The 18656-nt window shown below is 42.2% G+C and overlaps 1 protein-coding gene across 1 annotated transcript; it reads left to right on the top strand.

The window, feature by feature from the left end:
- The first annotated feature begins 567 nt into the window (after positions 1–567).
- Positions 568–18455, top strand: LOC109891366 (ubiquitin-associated protein 1). The gene is made up of 7 exons (XM_020483844.2): positions 568–754; positions 7575–7615; positions 7738–7862; positions 8101–8877; positions 9048–9194; positions 10119–10220; positions 15777–18455. The coding sequence occupies exons 2-7, from the start codon at positions 7582–7584 to the stop codon at positions 15915–15917; spliced, it is 1326 nt and encodes a 441-aa protein (XP_020339433.1). The 5' UTR covers positions 568–754; positions 7575–7581; the 3' UTR covers positions 15918–18455.
- The last annotated feature ends 201 nt before the right edge of the window (positions 18456–18656 follow it).

Genomic DNA, 18656 nt, shown 5'->3' with positions numbered 1-18656 from the left:
TCTCATGGTGATAAGCTTTTGGGCAACATTGGACACCAAGCTCGTCACTGTTTTATGAAAATGACTCAACGACATTGGCATGGTTATGGTTCTCAAGGGAACACTAACCATGTTTCCATGTAAACACTTGATTGACTAGCCATCATGATCTCCTGATCCCTATTCAGTTCAGACAATATTCGAGGGGATTAAATAATGAATGAATCCAGAGTAGGGTGACAAAATTCTTATAAAGAAAATGTCTGGGAACATCTCTTCAGTGTTGCCAAAGGATGATAGACAAAAAAAATACTATACATTGCACTGGCATGTGCCATTGTTTTATTTAATTGTTTTATGTTTTTTAAATTACATTTTGTGTTTTCTGAGAGAAATTACATTCGTTGTCCAATTTCTGTTATGGTTGTGTCCAAAAGTGTATAATTTTCAATTTTTTAATGTAAAAAAATATTACAAAAACGTACACAACAAACTATTATGTGCAATTCAATGTGATGAGAGAATGCTGTGAATAAAATGACATTGCACCCTGTATGTTTATTTATCTACACTTGTGTCGTCATCAAGTGAAAACGTGACTTCAAACAGGAACCATAGGAAGGAAGGCGAATAAATCAAGATGGCGTTTCACTATGAAGCATGAAAGAGATTTCGATTCCAATAACATTTATTTTAACATAAAGTTTGAAGAAGGTGTCTTTGCTTTGAGGTGTACGTACGTTTTTGGAGAAGCAAGACGGAGCAGATAATACGGGTAAGGGGGTTAATGGAAGATGTTATCTCAGTTTTCTTTCAGGGGCGGTGGCGGAGAGGGAGTGAACTAGCCAGCACTGTCTAGTGCAGGCCACCAAACTAACATTAGCTAGCTAACGTTATCTAAAATGTCCACATCGGATATTCTTTATTTCTGATTGTCTTCCTAGCTAGCTATGTTCCAGACTTTCAGTTAAGGTTTACGTTAACTTGTGGGTTATTTTGTGTCAGCTATCAAGCTAACGTTAGCTGGTCATGAAAAAGTTAGTTAGCTCATTTGTAGCTAACGTATTAACGTTAAACTGACTAAATTACCGTCCTATGCTATGTTAGCCTGCTATCTTTCTCCTCTTGAATTATCTTAATCTAACAGTTACTCGCCATTTGTTTTCCAAGGATGAATCACTCAAAATACTAGCTAACTATGTAGATTGTCTCAGCTTGTGACTACCGAGCTAGCAGTCTACAGTCAGTAAGGGGTACTTTTAAAGCCACTCTGACAGCTAGAAAAGTACACCCTAATGACTGTCATAGTTAGTTACGTTTTCGAGTACGTTCTTTACACATCACATGTATTTCATTAATGAATTACTTAGCTGGTTACTGGAATGTTATTTCATAAAAAGTTGTCGCTACTCTTGCTACCTCTGTGGATGAGTCATGCAAGTATGACTCGTTCAATGTTTCCAAGATGAGATTACAGTTGGCTAGCTATAGCTGCTTGAAAATGTCACGTGTTTTTGTTGATTATGGTTTGAGTAAAGTGCACTAAAATATGTTGTTAAGGACGGGTGGCCATTGCATCGACTGTCACTGCATCGACATTCCGACTGATCGAGCTATATTTTGCTCCATGGTACGCTAATAAGTCCACCCATTACTTTTTACATTTATTTTTTATTTCACCTTTATTTACATTTACAAGTGCGACCTGGTCAAGATCAAGTAAAGCATTGCGACACAAACAACAACAGAGTTACACATGGAATTAACAAGCTTACAGTCAATATCACAATCGGAGAAAAAAAAGTCTATATACAGTGTGTGTAAATGGCGTGAGGAGGTAAGGCAATGAATAGGCCATAGTAGCGAAGTAATTACAATTCAGCAAATGAACACTGGAGTGATAGATGAGCAGATGGTGATGTGCAAGTATAAATACTGGTGTGCAAAAGAGCAGAAAAGTAAATAAAAACAATATGGGGATGAGGTAGGTAGATTGGGTGGACTATTTACAGATGGGCTATGCACAGCTGCAGCGATCGGTTAGCTGCTCAGATAGCTGATGATTAAAGTTAGTGAGGGAAATATAAGTCTCCAGCTTCAGCGAATTTTTTTTTTATATATATATTTTTTTTTTTTGCAATTCGTTCCCGTCATTGGCAGCAGAGAACTGGAAGGAAAGGTGGCCAAATGAGGTGTTGGCTTTGGGGATGACCAGTGAGATATACATGCTGGAGCTCATGCTACGGGTGGGTATTATCGTGACCAGTGAGCTAAGGCGGCGCTTTACCTAGCATAGACTTATCGATGACCTGGAGACAGTGGGTCTGGCGACGAGTATGTAGCGAGGGCCAGCCGACGAGAGCATATACAGGTCACAGTGGTGGGTGGTATATGGGGCTTTGGTGACCAAATGGATGGCCCTGTGATAGACTGCATCCAGTTTGCTGAGTAGAGTATTGGAAGCTATTTTGTAAATGACTTCGCTGAAGTCGAGGATCGGGGATCGGTAGGATAGTTAGTTTTACGAGGGTATGTTTGGTGGTGTGAGTGAAGGAGGCTTTGTTGCGAAATAGAAAGCCGATTTTTGGATTGGAGATGTTTAATATGAGTCTGGAAGGAGAGTTTACAGTCTAGCCAGACACCTAGGTATTTGTAGTTGTCCACATATTCAGTCAGAACCGTCCAGAGTAGTGATGCTTGTCGGGCGGGCGGATGCAGGCAGCAAACTGTTGAAAGCATGCATTTGGTTTTACTAGCGTTTTAAGAGCAGTTGGAGGCCATGGAAGGAGAGTTGTGTGGCATTGAAGCTCGTTTGGAGGTTAGTTAGCACAGTGTCCAGGGAAGGGCCAGAAGTATACAGAAGGGTGTCGTCTGCGTAGAGGTGGATCAGGGAATCACCCGCAGCAAGAGCGACATCTTTGATATATACAGAGAAACGAGTCCACCCAAAAAATTGAACCTTGTTGTACCTCCCCATAGAGACTGCCAGAGGTCCGGACAACAGGCCCTCCGATTTGACACACTGAACTCTGAGAAGTAGTTGGTGAACCAGGCGAGGCAGTCATTAGAGAAACCAAGGCTGTTGAGTCTGCCGATAAGAATACGGTGATTAACAGAGTTGAAAGCCTTGGCCAGGTCGATGAAGACAGCTGCACAGTACTGTCTTTTATCGATGGCGATTATGATATCGTTTAGTACCTTGAGCGTGTCTGTGGTGCACCAGCTAGAAAACCGGATTGCATAGCAGAGAAGGTGCGGTGGGATTCGAAATGGGCAGTGATCTGTTCATTAACTTGGCTTTCGAAGACTTCAGAAAGTTAGGGCAGGATGGATATAGGTTTATAACAGTTTGGGTCTAGAGTGTCACCCCCATTGAAGAGGGGGATGACCGCGGCAGCTTTCCAATCTTTAGGGATCTCAAGACGACTTGCCTAAAAAGTGTTGTGATCCCGAAGTATGATCTGCTTCTGGGGGGGCTGTATTACATAACAGTAAACAGTGTTTTAAAAATGTGTGCAGTCTGGTTTTCTTAATATAAGGAATTTGTGTACCTTTTACTTAGTACTTTTCCCACCATTGTACATTTTAAACCAGCTGCTTTTAGACTTTTACTCAAGTAGAATTTTACTGGGTAACTTAAACTTTTAATTTAGACATTTTAGGGCACTGAGTGGTGCTGTGGTCTAAGGCACCACAGTGCTAGAGGCGTCACTACACACCCGGGTTCGATCCCGGGTTGTATTACCACTGGCCGCAATCGGGAGTCCCATAGAGCGGCGCACAATTGTGGGTTAGGGGAGGGTTTGGCCGGGGTATTCCGTCATTGTAAATTAGAATTTGTTCTTAATTGACTTGCCTAGTTAAATAAAAAAAAATACATATATATGGGGTACTAGTACAGAGTGGATTTTTCCTGGGGTTTGAGGAAATTGGGGTAAATATTTACAGTGCCTTCAGAAAGTATTTACACACCTTGACTTTTTCAACATTTCTTTGTTACAAATTGGTATTAATGTATTTAATTGTTATTCTTTTTCATCAATCTACACACTTCTCTGTCAGTGGAAGCAATATTAATATTTGTTTAACATCTATTGAAAAAAAATGGTATTAGGTAAGTGTCCAAACCTGTGAGTGTTAGAATTACCTTTCACAGTGATTACAGCTGTGGGTCTTTCTGGGTAAGTCGCTAAGAGCTTCCCGCATCTGGATTGTGCAACATTTGCCAATTTTATTTGGATTATTTTCCAAGTTCTTCAAGGTCTGACAAATTTGATGTTGATCATTGCTAGACAATCATTTTCAGATTTTCAAGCAGATTAATATGAGCTAACTTTTAAAAATAAATAAATTTAACAATTTATTTACAATGATGGCCTACCAGGGAACAGTGGTTTAACTGCCTTGTTAACACCCGGGTTAACTGCTTTGTTCAGGGGCAGAACAACAGATTTCTTTACCTTGTCAGCTCGGGGATTCGAGCTGGCCCAACGCTCTAACCACCCCAGGTGACTAGGCCACTCGAACATTCACTGTCTTGGAAAAGAACTCATGTAGATTTGGCCTTGTGTTTTAGGTTGTCCTGCTGAAAGGTGAATTCATGTCAGTGTCTAGTGGAAAGCAGACTGATCCCGGTTTCCACTAGGATTTTGCCTGTGCTTAGCTTCATTCCGTTTATTTTTTATTTTTATCATGAACAATTCCCCAGTCCATAACGATTACATGCATACCCATAATATGATAGACTGTTCTCTCTGCTACTGCATGGCAAACGGTACTGGAGCGCTACGTACTGGACCAAAAGGCTCCTGAACAGCTTCTACCCCCAAGTCATAAGACTGCTAAATTATTAACCAAATATGTTACATGACCAAATGTATGTGGACACGTGATTGTCGAACATCTCATTCCAAAATCATGGGCATTAACGTGGAGTTAGTCCTCCCCTTTGCTGCTATAACAGCCTCAACTCTTCTGGGTAGGCTTTCTACTAGATGTTGGAACATTGCTACGGGGACTTGCTTCCATTCAGCCATGAGCATTAGTGAGGTCGGTAACTGATGTTGGGCAATTAGGTCTGGCTCGCAGTCGGCGTTTGAATTCATCCCAAAGGTGTTTGATAGGGTTGAGGTCAGGGCTTTGTGCAGGCTAATCAAGTTCTTCCACACCGATCTCGACAAACCATTTCTGTGTGGAACTCACTTTGTGCACATGGGCATTGTCATTCTGAAACAGGAAAGGGCCTTCCTCGAACTGTTGCCACAAAGTTGGAAGCACAGAATTGTCTAGAATGTCATTGTATGCTGTAGCATTAAGATTTCCCTTCACTGGTACTAAGGGGTCTAGCCCGAACCATGAAAAACAGCACCAGACCATAATTCCTCATCCACCAAACTTTACAGTTGGCACGGCATTGGGACTGGTAGCATTCTCCTGGCATCAGCCAAATCTAGATTTGTCTGTCGAATGGTGAAGCGTGATTCATCACTCCCAAGAATGCGTTTTCTCTGCTCCAGAATATAATGGTGGCGAGCTTTACACCACTCCAGCCGATGCTTGGCATTGTTCATGGTGCTCTTAGGCTTGTGTGTGTGGCTGCTCAGCCATAGACACTGAATTTTTGAAGCTCCCGATGAACCGTTCTTGTGCTGACATTGCTTCCAGAGGCAGTTTGGAACTCTGTAGTGAGTGTTGCAACCGAGGACGGATGATTTTTGCATGCTACAGCACTTGGCTATCCCGTTCTGTGAGCTTGTGTGGCCTACCACTTCACGCTGAGGTGTTGTTGATCCTGTTCTGTGAGCTTGTTTCCACTTCACAATAACAGCACTTACAGTTGACAGGGGCAGCTTTAGCAGGGCAGAAATTTGTCAGACTTGTTGGAAAGGTGGCATCCTAAGATTGCACCACATTGAAAGTCACTGAGCTCTAAAGTAAGGCCATTCTACTGCCCATGTTTGTCTATGGAGATTGCATGGCTGTGTGCTACATTTTTATACACTTGTCAGCCACAGTTGAAATATCAGAATCCACTCATTTGAATAAGTGTCCACATAGTTTTGTGTGTATAGATAGTCCAGGTAGCTACATTCTACTCTCTGCATGGACTCCTTTTTGACTCTGCACACATAATGGACGACATACACAATGCACACTAGTCACACACAATACAATACAAACATGCCTTTCTTTCAAAAACAAAGACATTTCTAAGTAACCACAAACTTTTGAACGGTAGTGTATAATCTGTTTTTGCTTTGTCAATATGGGGTATTGTGTGTAGATTGAGGGGATAAAAAAATAATAACATTTTAGAATAAAGCTGAAATGTAACAATGTCTAAAAAAAGTATAAATAAAGTCAAGGGGTCTGTACTTCCAAATGCTCTGCATAATGGTGGATATGGTGTTGATGTTTTGTCTTGTTTCAGAGTGTTTTCACACTTGGTCCCGTTCAACCAATTTTTGTGTACTCAGTGCGGTTCTCTTTTTTTTTGTGCAGTGTGAACTCTCCAAATGAACTCAGACCCTTCAAAAGATCCCCCGAACTGTAACCATCTCGTGAGGTGGTCTGAGTTTGGTTCTCTTGAATTCAGCGGTCTGGTTCTCCTTTTTTGAAGACAATTTTAACGCAAAGCTCCCCAGGTTTACATGTCATTATTCCCGCACCACACACTAGACTACTACAACACAACAAAATGTCTTTGTTCAGATTGTTTGCATTATGTGATCAATAGGCTGAGAGCTTCATAAGCTGTTCATTGATTGTAGGGTTTGAATAGTGTGAGAAGATGACATGTTTGGTGAGAAACAGATTTTGTACTCTATTTTAGCTCTTAACGGGGTAGTAGCCTACCTTGGGTGTACAAATGTTTTTTTCAATTACAGCATTGATTGAATAATTGCGGAATAAATAATCAAATGTATTTAAAGCCCTTTTTACATCAGCTGATGTCACAATATAGAAACCCAGCCTAAAACGCCAAAAAACCAAGCAATGTAGAAGCACGGTGGCTAGGAAAAACTACCTGGAAATGCAGGAACCTAGGAAGAAACCAGGTTATGAGGGGTGGCCAGTCCTCTTCTGGCTGTGCTGTATGGAGATTATAACAGAAAATGGCCAAGATGTTCATAGATGACCAGCAGGGTTTTATAATAATAGTGGTAGTTATTCTGTTACCAATCAAATGCAAATATTAATATCATCTTCTGATTGCAATTCTGTCTCATATTTTAACTAAATGCTGTCAATGTATTAGCGTACAAAATGTATAGCTAGCTGTCCAATAACGCTTTCTGATTGAATGGCTTGTCCTACACATTGTAAAAACCCAGAAGCATGTTGGAAAGAGATATTGGTTCCTTTCTTAACATAGCAATGTGAATGCAAAGAGGACCACAAAATAGTTGAAGTGAACTGGCAAAAGAGTTGAGTCCTCATTCAAAGGCAAGGGCAGTGTGAATACAAAGAGATCTGACGACTTTTGCTCTTTGTTTTTACCCCAGAGTTCACTTTAAATAGGACTGTGTGAAAACACCCTCACTGCTTCCTCTAAGGCATCTCTCGTTCATTCAAGAGCCCTTTGTGTTTTACAGACTCTAAATGGCTGCGAGGAAGTCTGATACCCACAACAATGGTGAGTGTGTCTTTCGGCCTCTTCCTCTGTTCTCCATCTGCTCATTTTGTTTTAAAATATTCCTGCATTTGCATCATGGTGTCATTTTTCATTTAGGCCATTCATTCATCCTGTTTTTCCAGGACCCATCAGCTACCTTGATGATGTTCCATTTAAAATCAACGATAAGTTCCGCTGCCCTGCCAAAGTGGGTCTTCCTGTTGGCTTCTGCCTGCCCGACTGTCTCTCTGTGCTTGCAGACCTGCAGGTAAGCCTTCTGATTTATGTCACTGTTGCATCAAGCATTTCAATGATGGGGATGCTTGGTCATTTTTATTGCTTCCCTGTAATAGTCTGTATTAGGGGGGCACCTCTGTAAATGTTGAAAATAAGATCTCATGACTCAACCAGATTCACCCAGGTTGATTAGTCTCCATTCCTTTAGTCCTTTGTCTGCTGCTCCGCTCTAACTAGTCATGCTGGTTGTCTCTCTTTGGACACTGCAGTATGACTTCTCCCTGGAGAGGCGGAGTGTGCGCTGGGGGGCGGAGCTGGCCGAAGCCAGGGCGGCAGAGGCCCGAGCTGCAGAGTTGGCCTGGGTGGAGAGCAGGGAGCATTTACCCCCCGCACAAGACCCTGACGGGGGATTGGCCGGCGGGGGCAAGAGGCCTCGCCCCGCCGAGGAGCAGGATGCTCTCCCACCCGCATTGAATCCGCTGATGGCCGCACTGCGCCACAACGCCATCCTCACCCCGCTGCCCGCGCCTGCCAGGCAGACCGCTCCCAGCATCCCGGAGCCCCAGTACCTTAACCTGGCTGACTTTGAGCGAGAGGAGGACCCCTTCGACAAGCTGGAGCTGAAAACGCTGGACGATAGGGAGGAGCTGCGCAACATCCTCCAGAGCCAGCCACAGCCCCAGCAGCAGTCTGTATCCCCACCTGGGGAACCCCAGCCCGAGCTGGCATCACGAGGCAGCACGCCTCCACCCCAACTCCTCGCCACCAGCCTTCCGGCAAAAACGGCCTTTTCCCTCAACGGGCTGGTGGCGCAACTAGACATGGACAGAGCTGGGAGTCTGGCCCAGGGACGGACAATGGACCCAGACCGGCCCTGCAACATCCGCTCGCTGACCTTCCCCAAGCTGTCGGACCAAGGGGACTTGTTATTTGACTCCTACTCTCCAGCCCCTGTACCACCTAGCCTATCCACCGGCAGCCCACCGGCACCCCAGCAGAAGACAGAGGAGCCACCCAGGCACACCCAAAATGGGGCACCAAAGCAGGTAAGCTGACACAAAGAAGGTGAAGTGGGCTTTGCTTTGTTTCAATGACTAAATGTATTGCTGAATTATTTCAAACTTCTGAAAAGCTTAGAGGTTTTGTGGACCAGAGGAAGATGCTTTTTTTTGGACTCTTATACAGATGTGATGCTATAAAAACTCTCTCTGCAAAGATAAATGCAGGTCCTCTCCCGTGTGGCGCGGCACTGCTCAACCTGTCTCCCAGTGGGCGGCAATGTGTGGAGACCATCGTGTCCATGGGGTACTCCTACGAGGGGGTCCTGCGGGCCATGCAGAGGCGAGGCCAGAATGTGGAGCAGGTACGACCCTCCGCTCTCCCTCCCGATCACAGCACCCTAGGTCCATTTTCTCTACACAATCTGTTACAAAGAAATGTTCTATTTGATTCTGTGATGTCATTCACTCACTGCCTATTGCTCCCAGAGAATTTTCTGTGTCATGGTTGACTGTGAAGTCATCAGGTGTCTACGTTATGTGATTGTCTGTCATCACAAAAAAGTCCACCAGGCAACAAGTTGAGGATGGTTTTTGTGAATAAATTAATTGCGTTCACGCAGTGTTTTCTTTTGTCTCAAAATACACCATCCATCACCTTTGTTTGATGCCTCAACACTATGATGGCATTGCAGTGATTGATTACAGTAGTACTGTAGGAGACACTCATTAGGGGCTAGTTAACTCCCGAGTGGTGCAGTGGTCTAAGGCACTGCATCTCAGTGCAAGACGTGAATCCAGGCTGTATCACATCTGGCTGTGATTGGGTGTCCCATAGGGCATCGCACAATTGGCCCATCGTCATCCGGGTTTGGCTGGGGCAGGCCATCATTGTAAATAAGAATTTGTTCTTAACTGACTTGCCTAGTTAAATAAAGGTTACAAAAAAACATTTGAATAAACATTAGCTAACAATGGAATGACACAGTGGTAGTTGATATGTTTGACAGCAAGCTTCCAAAAAGAAAGTCTCCTCAAGCATCACGCAAGTATAATATTTTATCATGTGAATTTAGCTATCCCTCTAATCAACAATGAATATTCATGTATTTCTATTAAATGCCAACATTAGCTATTTCATAAATTCACCTCCAAGAATTTGGTCACCATATTTGCAGTCATAATTATCTTGCTCTCAGTTTGTAAACCCACCTAGCAAATAGACAGTCTGGACTTGCACATGAAGCCATCACCAAAAGATCAACAATGCCTGTCATCCTGTGACCCAGGTGCTGGAGTACCTGTTTACTCATACGCGTCTTTGTGAGCGGGGATTTGAGCCCAGTGCCGTAGAGGAGGGTTTAGAGATGTACCAGTGCTCTGAAGAGAAGGTGAGTTCACCCACAGTCTCTACCGTCACATAGATATGCACGTTTATACAGATGAACTCAGCATGCAGAACCAAAGACAGTTAGGATGACTATCCAGCCAACTCCATTATCTCTGTTTCAACACACAAATGTTGAGTGGCCTAAGGTAAGGGTCACTTCCAGGTTTCCCTGCACTTAGATACACCAAGCATGTTCCGTTCTCCTCCCTCCACCTTTCTTCTCAAATGTGTGGCGGCTTAGGGAAATCCGTCACATCGGGATATTGACTATTTCTGAAAATTGCAAACTGTCCCAAATCAAGATATATTTCTGACCCTGAGTTATGAGCTTTTAGAGTTGACTTCGGACAAAATAAAGAATTACAACTGCATTCTAAGATACTGTTATTTAAAAAAAAATCCATTAACACTTGAGAGAAGAACACCAACACTGGTTGATTGTTTCAAACGATTTATTGTCACGATTTATTCTGAACAAAAGTATAGACAACATTTTCAAGTGTTGTTTTTTATTTATTTTTATGAGCTGAAGTAAAATATCCCTGAATTTTTCCATACACACAAAGCTAATTTCTTTCAAATGTTGTGCCGAAATGTATTTACATCCATGCCAGTGAACATGAATTACTTTGGCAAGATAATCCATCCACCAGTGGCAGTGTGGCATATCAAGAAGCTAATTAAACAGCATGATCATTACAACGGTGCATCGTGTGCTGGGGGACAAAAGGTCACTCTAAAATGTGCAGTTTTGTCATAACACCATGCCACATGTCTCAAGTTTTTGAGGGAGTGTGCAATTGTCATGCTCACTGTATGAATGTCCACCAGAGCATTTCATGTTAGTTTCTCGACCATAAGAGAAACGTTGTTTTTAGAGAATTTAGCAGTACGTCCAACCGGCCTCACAATTGCAGACCACGTGTAACTACGCCAGCTCAGGACCTTTGCATCCGCAGTGGTGGGAAAAAGTACAGTGGTCATACTTCAGTCAAAGTAAAGATACCTTCATAGAAAATGACTAGTAAAAGTCTAAAAGTATTTGGTTTTAAATATACTTAAGTATTAAAAGTAAAAGTGTAAATCATTTAAAATTCCTTATATTAAGCAAACCAGACTGCACTATATATATATATATAACACACACACACACAGGGGAGAACAAGTATTTGATGCACTGCAGATTTTCCTACTTACAAAGCATGTAGAGGTCTAATTTTTATCATAGGTACACTTCAACTGAGACGGAATCTAAAACAAAAATCCAGAAAATCACCTTGTATGATTTTTAAGTCATTCATTTCCATTTTATTGCATGACATAAGTATTTGATACATCAGAAAAGCAGAACTTAATTTGTTTGCAATTACAGAGATCATACGTTTCCTGTAGTTCTTGACCAGGTTTGCACACTGCAGCAGGGATTTTGGCCCACTCCTCCATACAGACCTTCTCCAGATCCTTCAGGTTTCGGAGTTGTCGCTGGGCAATACGACTTTCAGCTCCCTCCAAAGATTTTCTATTGGGTTCAGGTCTGGAGACTGGCTAGGCAACTCCAGGACATTGAGATGCTTCTTACGGAGCAACTCCTTAGTTGCCCTGGCTGTGTGTTTTGGGTCGTTCTCATGCTGGAAGACCCAGCCACAACCCATCTTCAATGCTCTTACTGAGGGAAGGAGGTTGTTGGCCAAGGTCTCGCGATACATGGCCCCATCCATCCTCTCCTCAATACGGTGCAGTCGTCCTGTCCCCTTTGCAGAAAAGCATCCCCAAAGAATGATGTTTCCACCTCCATGCTTCACGGTTGGGATGGTGTTCTTGGGGTTGTACTCATACTTCTTCTTCCTCCAAACACGGCGAGTGGAGTTTAGACCAAAAAGCTCTATTTTTGTCTCATCAGACCACAGGACCTTTTCCCATTCCTCCTCTGGATCATCCAAATGGTCATTGGCAAACTTCAGACGGGCCTGGACATGCGCTGGCTTGAGCAGGGGGACCTTATGTGCACTGCAGGATTTTGATCCATGACGGCGTAGTGTGTTACTAATGGTTTTCTTTGAGACTGTGGTCCCAGCTCTCTTCAGGTCATTGACCAGGTCCTGCTGTGTAGTTCTGGGCTGATCCCTCACCTTCCTCATGAGCATTGATGCCCCACGAGGTGAGATCTTGCATGGAGCCCCAGACCGAGGGTGATTGACCGTCATCTTGAGCTTCTTCCATTTTCTAATAATTGCGCCAATAGTTGTTGCCTTCTCACCAAGCTGCTTGCCTATTGTCCTGTAGCCCATCCCAACCTTGTGCAGGTCTACAATTTTATCCCTGATATCCTTACACAGCTCTCTGCTCTTGGCCATTGTGGAGAGGTTGGAGTCTGTTTGAGTGTGTGGACAGGTGTCTTTTTATACAGGTAACGAGTTCAAACAGGTGCAGTTAATACAGGTAATGGGTGGAGAACAGGAGGGCTTCTTAAAGAAAAACTAACAGGTATGTGAGAGACGGAATTCTTACTGGTTGGTAGATGATCAAATACTTATGTCATGCAATAAAATGCAAATTAAGTACTTAAATCATACAATGTGATTTTCTGGATTTTTGTTTTAGATTCCGTCTCACAGTTGAAGTGTACCTATGATAAAAAATTACAGACCATGCTTTGTAAGTAGGAAACACTGCTGATTTTGCAGGTTATCAAATACTTGTTCTCCCCACTGTGTGTGTGTGTGTGTGTGTGTGTGTGTATAATTAATATATATTTATTTAACACCAATAGCCAGTGGCCCCTCCAACATTCAGACATAATTTACAAACAAAGCATGTGTTTAGTGAGTCTGCCAGATCAGAGTTGGATTGGAATTGGACCCTTTTACATTCAAAATGTAATGAGTACTTTTGGGTGTCAGGGAAAACAGAGCAAAACGTACATTATTTAAAAAAAACTAAAAGTACATTAAGTTGTCAAAAATATAAATAGTAATGTACAGATACCCCAAAAAACTACTTAAGTAAATATACTTGAAAGTACTACTTAAGTACATTACACCACTGCACATCCAGCTTCTTCACGTGCGGGATCGATTGAGACCAGTCACTTGGACAGCTGATGAAACTGAGGAGTATTTCTGCCTGTAATAAAGCCCTTTTGTGGTGGAAAGACTCATTTTGATGGCTGCCCTCTTGCCCAGTTATGTGAAATCCATAAATTCCTTAACTAACTAAAAATATGAATGTGCGATGGCCGAACGGCGTATACAAGATGCAGTAGATGCTATAGAGTACAGTATATACATATGAGATGAGTAATGTATGTAAACATTATATAAAGTGGCATTGTTTAAAGTGGCTAGTGATACATTTATTACATACATTTGTTCATTGTTAAAGTTGCTAGAGATGAGTCTGTTGGCAGCAGCCACGCAATGTTAGTAATGGCTATTTAAGTCTGATGGCCTTGAGATAGAAGCTGTATTTATTTCGGTCCCCGCTTTGCACACCCATCTGACGAAGTGTAAACATGTTTTTAGAAATGTCAACAAATTTATTCAATCACAAATTTCAAATTTACGTAAGTATTCACACCCATGAGTCAATACATGGTAGAATCCCCTTTCTCTCTAAGAGCATTGCACACCTGGATTGTACAATATTTGCCCATTTCTAACTCGGCCACTCGGGAACGTTTACTGTCTTGGTAAGCAACTTGTGTAGATTTGGCCTTGTATTTTAGGTTATTGTCCTGCCGAAAGGTGAATTAATCTCCCTGTGCCTGGTGCAAAGCAGACTGAACCAGGTTTTCATCTAGGATTTTGCCTGTACTTAGCTCCATTCTGTTTCTTTAAAAAAAATACTTTTAAAAAATCTTAAATTCCCCAGTCCAAAGCATACCCATAACATGATGCAGCTACCACTATGCTTGAAAATATGGAGAGTGGAACTCAGTAATGTTATATTTGACATAGCATTTTGTATTCAGTACAAAATGTTTTTGCAGTATTACTTAATTGCAAACAGAATGCATGTTTTGGAATATTATTTTATTCTGTACAGGCTTCCTTTTCACTCTGTCATTTCGGTTAGTATTGTAGAGTAACTACAATGTTGTTGATCCATCCTCAGTTTTCTCCTATCACAGGCATTAAACTCTAACTGTTTTAAAGTCGCCATTGGCCTCATGGTGAAATCCCTGAGTTGTTTCCTTACTCTCCGGCAATTGAGTTAGAAGGACGCCTGTATCTTCGTAGTGACTGGGTGTATTGCCACACCATCCAAAAGTGTAATTAATAACTTCAAGTAATCTAACGGGTACTGGAAAGTGTCGCTGACGTCTCCATGGCAAGGAGGAACAATCTTGTCTGCTGAGATATAAAATTTTTGTTTTTCATACATGCAAAGTAAAATCAAAAATACTACAAGACAATTGCACAAAAGCATAAATATAACAGTAGAGGCAAATAAAATAGTACAGTACTAGTGTGTAAAAGCAGATAGGGACTGGGTAGTGCCATGTAACTACGACCTGGTGTTGTTGAAGGCCCAGATGGCAGTGGGTAAGAAGGATTGAATTCATATTGGTATTCATTCATTTGACACTCTGGACAAACACACAGATGTCTAACACACACACAAACCACTAGGTTGTCATTCTTACCTTAGCCAAGTGCTCCATGGTGAAGACCACCTTATATCCAGTGCTGACAACCAGATCTTTGAGCCTGCCCATGATTTTATCAGTCTTATTTATTTGGCTCCATATTAAAGTAAATTGTCATGAAGACCATGTTGAAACCACTCTCGAAGTAATCCTTGATAAGCGGTTATTCAGAGCTCAAAGTAATGACAACTAACTATCTAATTAAACAAAACGACATTACTATTTATCTGAGAAGTCGGCTTCAACGATGATTGATGACTAATTAGAAAGCGGAAAGACCGTGCATTTCTTACTATTAGGCTGAATGGAGCCCAATCCCATATTGCACCCCTCCTCACCTGTGCACTCATTCACACCGCCTCAAAGATTTAAAGCATTGGATTGGTGTAGCTGTGTTGGTAGGTAGTGAAGGTAAGTGGCTAGGGCTAGCATGAGATGTGATGCGGCTCAAAATGACATGGCTATTGAATGACATCAAGATGCCTCTCGCGTCCAACCAGTTTAGGATAGGGCATCGGTTGCATTGCTACCTATTTTATTTTTGAACTGCAGAAATTGCTGCAATACTGTTAATATTTTTATCACTTTTCATGCCATTTTGGCCCGCTGATAGGCCTATCAAGCAACATTAGAAGGTGTGAAACTCATGAACGTTAGCTCCTGCGTAAGGCCACTTGAAGACAATGAAAATCCAACCCACTTGTATTCATAACTACATTGTTGATTGTAAATAACGACTTTATACTACTATGTTACTAACCAGATAGCTAATATCATTGATCTGTTCAGGTTCTCATAGATCGCCTTGCAAATGTTTGTAAATAAAAAATAAAAAATCTAGTTAAATTTGACAAACAATACGTAACAAGAATTCCCAATTACAATGTATGTTTTTCATGATTTCCTCAGGCCTTAGAGTTCCTGTCGCTGATGACACGGTTCGGCGAGATGGGCTTTGAAAGGGACACCATCAAAGAGGTGCTACTGGTGCACAACAACGACCAGGAAAAGGCTCTGGAGGACCTCATGTCCCGTGCCACAGCCAGCTGAGCCCCCGCTTCAACCATCCACCCACATGCTCCTTGCTGGCTTCCTCCCACCCCACACACACACACGCACAACCCCCATGTTTCAACAGTGTTGCAGCACAGAGGGGTGAACTCTGACCCAACGCAGCTCATGACTTCCGCTCATGATCCCACTCTGTTCCACTCTCACACAGTGACTCTAAGCGAGCAAACACGTACACTTCCATAGTCTATTCTTCTGTTCTTAGAGTGTGGGGGTGTAAATGGAAGAATATGAGGAGCACCTGCGAGTTGAGGTGGTTGGTTTGTGCTGACCACACCAGGGAAACTTGCCTGTTTTTTTCTTTTACATTTCCTAGCATGTCAATCGACGTGTGTGCACCGTGATGGTTGGAAAGGAGGCATGAACTTCCCAAAGGAGCATAGAAGAGGAGACCCAATGCTGCACAGCACTTTGGTGAGTGTGTCTGACTCTGTGGATGGGGACAATGGGCCCCGAACTAGGAGGAACCACTAGCCAGGCTCTACTTTCTACAGATGCACAGTTAACACTCCCAGCTAACTAAGCTGCCATCTTCCGCTGCCCAACATAGGCCTACAAAATGGTAGAGTGGAGGGGACGCCAAGTGGCCCATGTGTGACTAACTGACCGACTGACGCCAGAACCTAAAAACACAACTGGCATCGTCGCAGAACAGAGAACTGAGTTCAAGAAGTGCCCCCTCTGTTCCCGCGACTGGCGTTCACCGATCTTCCTCATCTTTTCTCTGCTGTCGTTTTGCTTGTTAATTTGTCAGTTTGTTCAAAAGGACACACATTGTTATTGTTTCCCGAGTCCTTGTATAGAGATTCTTTCTTTGCTTTCTGTTTTAGGAACTGCATTAACAAACCTTAAAAGTAATAATAACATAACTGCTACTACTGCCCGTTGGCTCGTCCTGCACTGGAAAGGACTGCAAGACCAGTGGAGAAGAGGTGGTCAAATTATTTTGCAGGAAACATGTCCAAACACATACAAACACTCACTGGCACAGAGAAGTGTGACAAACTGTACAGACAAACACACACACCTCGCCAAGATAGATATTGACTTATTTAAAATGACACTGACATTTAGTAATAAAGAGATGAAATATGATCTAAAATGAGAACCTTGTATGAGAAGCAAGCACTAGGATGCAAGTGGTGCTTTGAAATGGTCCCTTTTGGTTTTGATTCAGACTGGACAGAGAGCTGGGAAAAAATAATTGTTTTTGCAACCTAAACTTTTGTGCAATATGTTTTATGATGTGTGACTGACTGGCATATTTTTGGGACCCAGTAAACCTTGGGTCTAAGCAGTGAGTAACTCCCAAAATGACAGATTGCCTTTGCTGGAGACACACTCACTGGAGGAGGAAATCTGTAAAAAACATTTGATTTAATTGTCTGCTGTCATTTACTCCCCTCATTTACTGAAGATCAGGCTCTGCTATCAACTATGATTGTGATCTTTGTAACACACATTCATGCTGATCTGAAAGTGTTTTTGCCTCTTTGCCTGGTGTCATGCATAGGAATCGGACTGGCAAATCTTCCAAGAACAGGTCAGAAGATCAAACAGCTTGTCAGTTAAATTATTAACCAAATTCATTAGGGTGATTTATTTGATTTTATAATTGTATTTCATATAGCTATGTTTTCACCTTGCATCAACCCTTTTTTATTGACCTGTGTATATGAGTCTACAGGTGATTTTGCAGTGCCATGATGCTCTCCATTTCATGTGTGAATCTTGTGTGCAGAAAGCTGCTTTCCTCTCCCAACCAAGCAGCCAGTCGATTCAAGCTTCATGATTACTTTCCTAGTGTAATGACCAATGTCTTTAGAATACAACTGTCTTGATCTCTCTGGTAATCAAGAGGATCTCGTGACAAATGACAACATTAACATTTGATTTTAAGATTCAGGGCTGAGAAGTTGAATGCAGTACATGGGAATGTGACTGAAAATTGGCACTTACCTCTGAGGTTGTACCTAGTTCTACCAGAAGACATGCACAAATCAATTGTTGCAGATTTACATTATCACATAGGCCTACTATTGTAAGAAGGATCTGTTATTGAGAGCATACGGTCTGTGGAGTTTGATCTTTGTATTGATAATATGTTGGCAATACGTGTGTGCGTCTGCATCTGAGAGTGGTAGAGGAGAGCAGACCGAAGGGGCTTTCATAAGAAACTGGGGGGGGGGGGGGGGGGGGGGCACAAGATGCCAAGCCACATGGAACATGGTGATGGTTGAGGGGAAAAAATATTGCTGGCCTGCTTTCTGTATTGTGGACATTATTGGGTCTAATCTTAACTTGAGATCTTGGTTTTGTAGTAAGCCTCGGAGTCAGTGAGAGACTTGAAGTGTGGGTCTGATATGACGTCTTAAATTATAAAAAAATAAGGAGTTGTGTTCCTGGTAGCCCCTGAAATGTGATTTAAAAAATGTCAGTTTACTCCTGAATCATTTGGCAATTCTTCAATGTGATTAAATGTACACATCTTTTCAATGGTGTGGCTGTTACTATTTATAAGGTGTATGGGTTTTGTCCATGGTTATTGGAAAACAATGAATTTGTTAGTACTCAAGCAGATTAGAAATGATCAATATTTCATAGATTGGGGTGTTTCTCACTTGGTGTGTACAGCAGCACAATGGTGAAGCGACAACAATGCAAAGAGATGATTGTTCCCTGAGCATTATGGGTAATGGCAAAAACCTTTGGTGTGGT

The sequence above is a fragment of the Oncorhynchus kisutch genome, linkage group LG5 (genome assembly GCF_002021735.2).
Source record: "Oncorhynchus kisutch isolate 150728-3 linkage group LG5, Okis_V2, whole genome shotgun sequence".
Taxonomy (NCBI): domain Eukaryota; kingdom Metazoa; phylum Chordata; class Actinopteri; order Salmoniformes; family Salmonidae; genus Oncorhynchus; species Oncorhynchus kisutch.
The sequence above is the reverse complement of the archived record's forward strand: the minus strand, read 5'-3'. Positions and strand labels throughout refer to the sequence as shown.

Coding starts and splice junctions, on each gene's coding strand:
- LOC109891366 (XM_020483844.2), top strand. CDS start 7,582: ATGGCTGCGAGGAAGTCTGATACCCACAACAATG. Junction 7,863..8,100: donor CTGTGCTTGCAGACCTGCAG/GTAAGCCTTCTG, acceptor TGGACACTGCAG/TATGACTTCTCCCTGGAGAG. Junction 9,195..10,118: donor GAGGCCAGAATGTGGAGCAG/GTACGACCCTCC, acceptor CCTGTGACCCAG/GTGCTGGAGTACCTGTTTAC.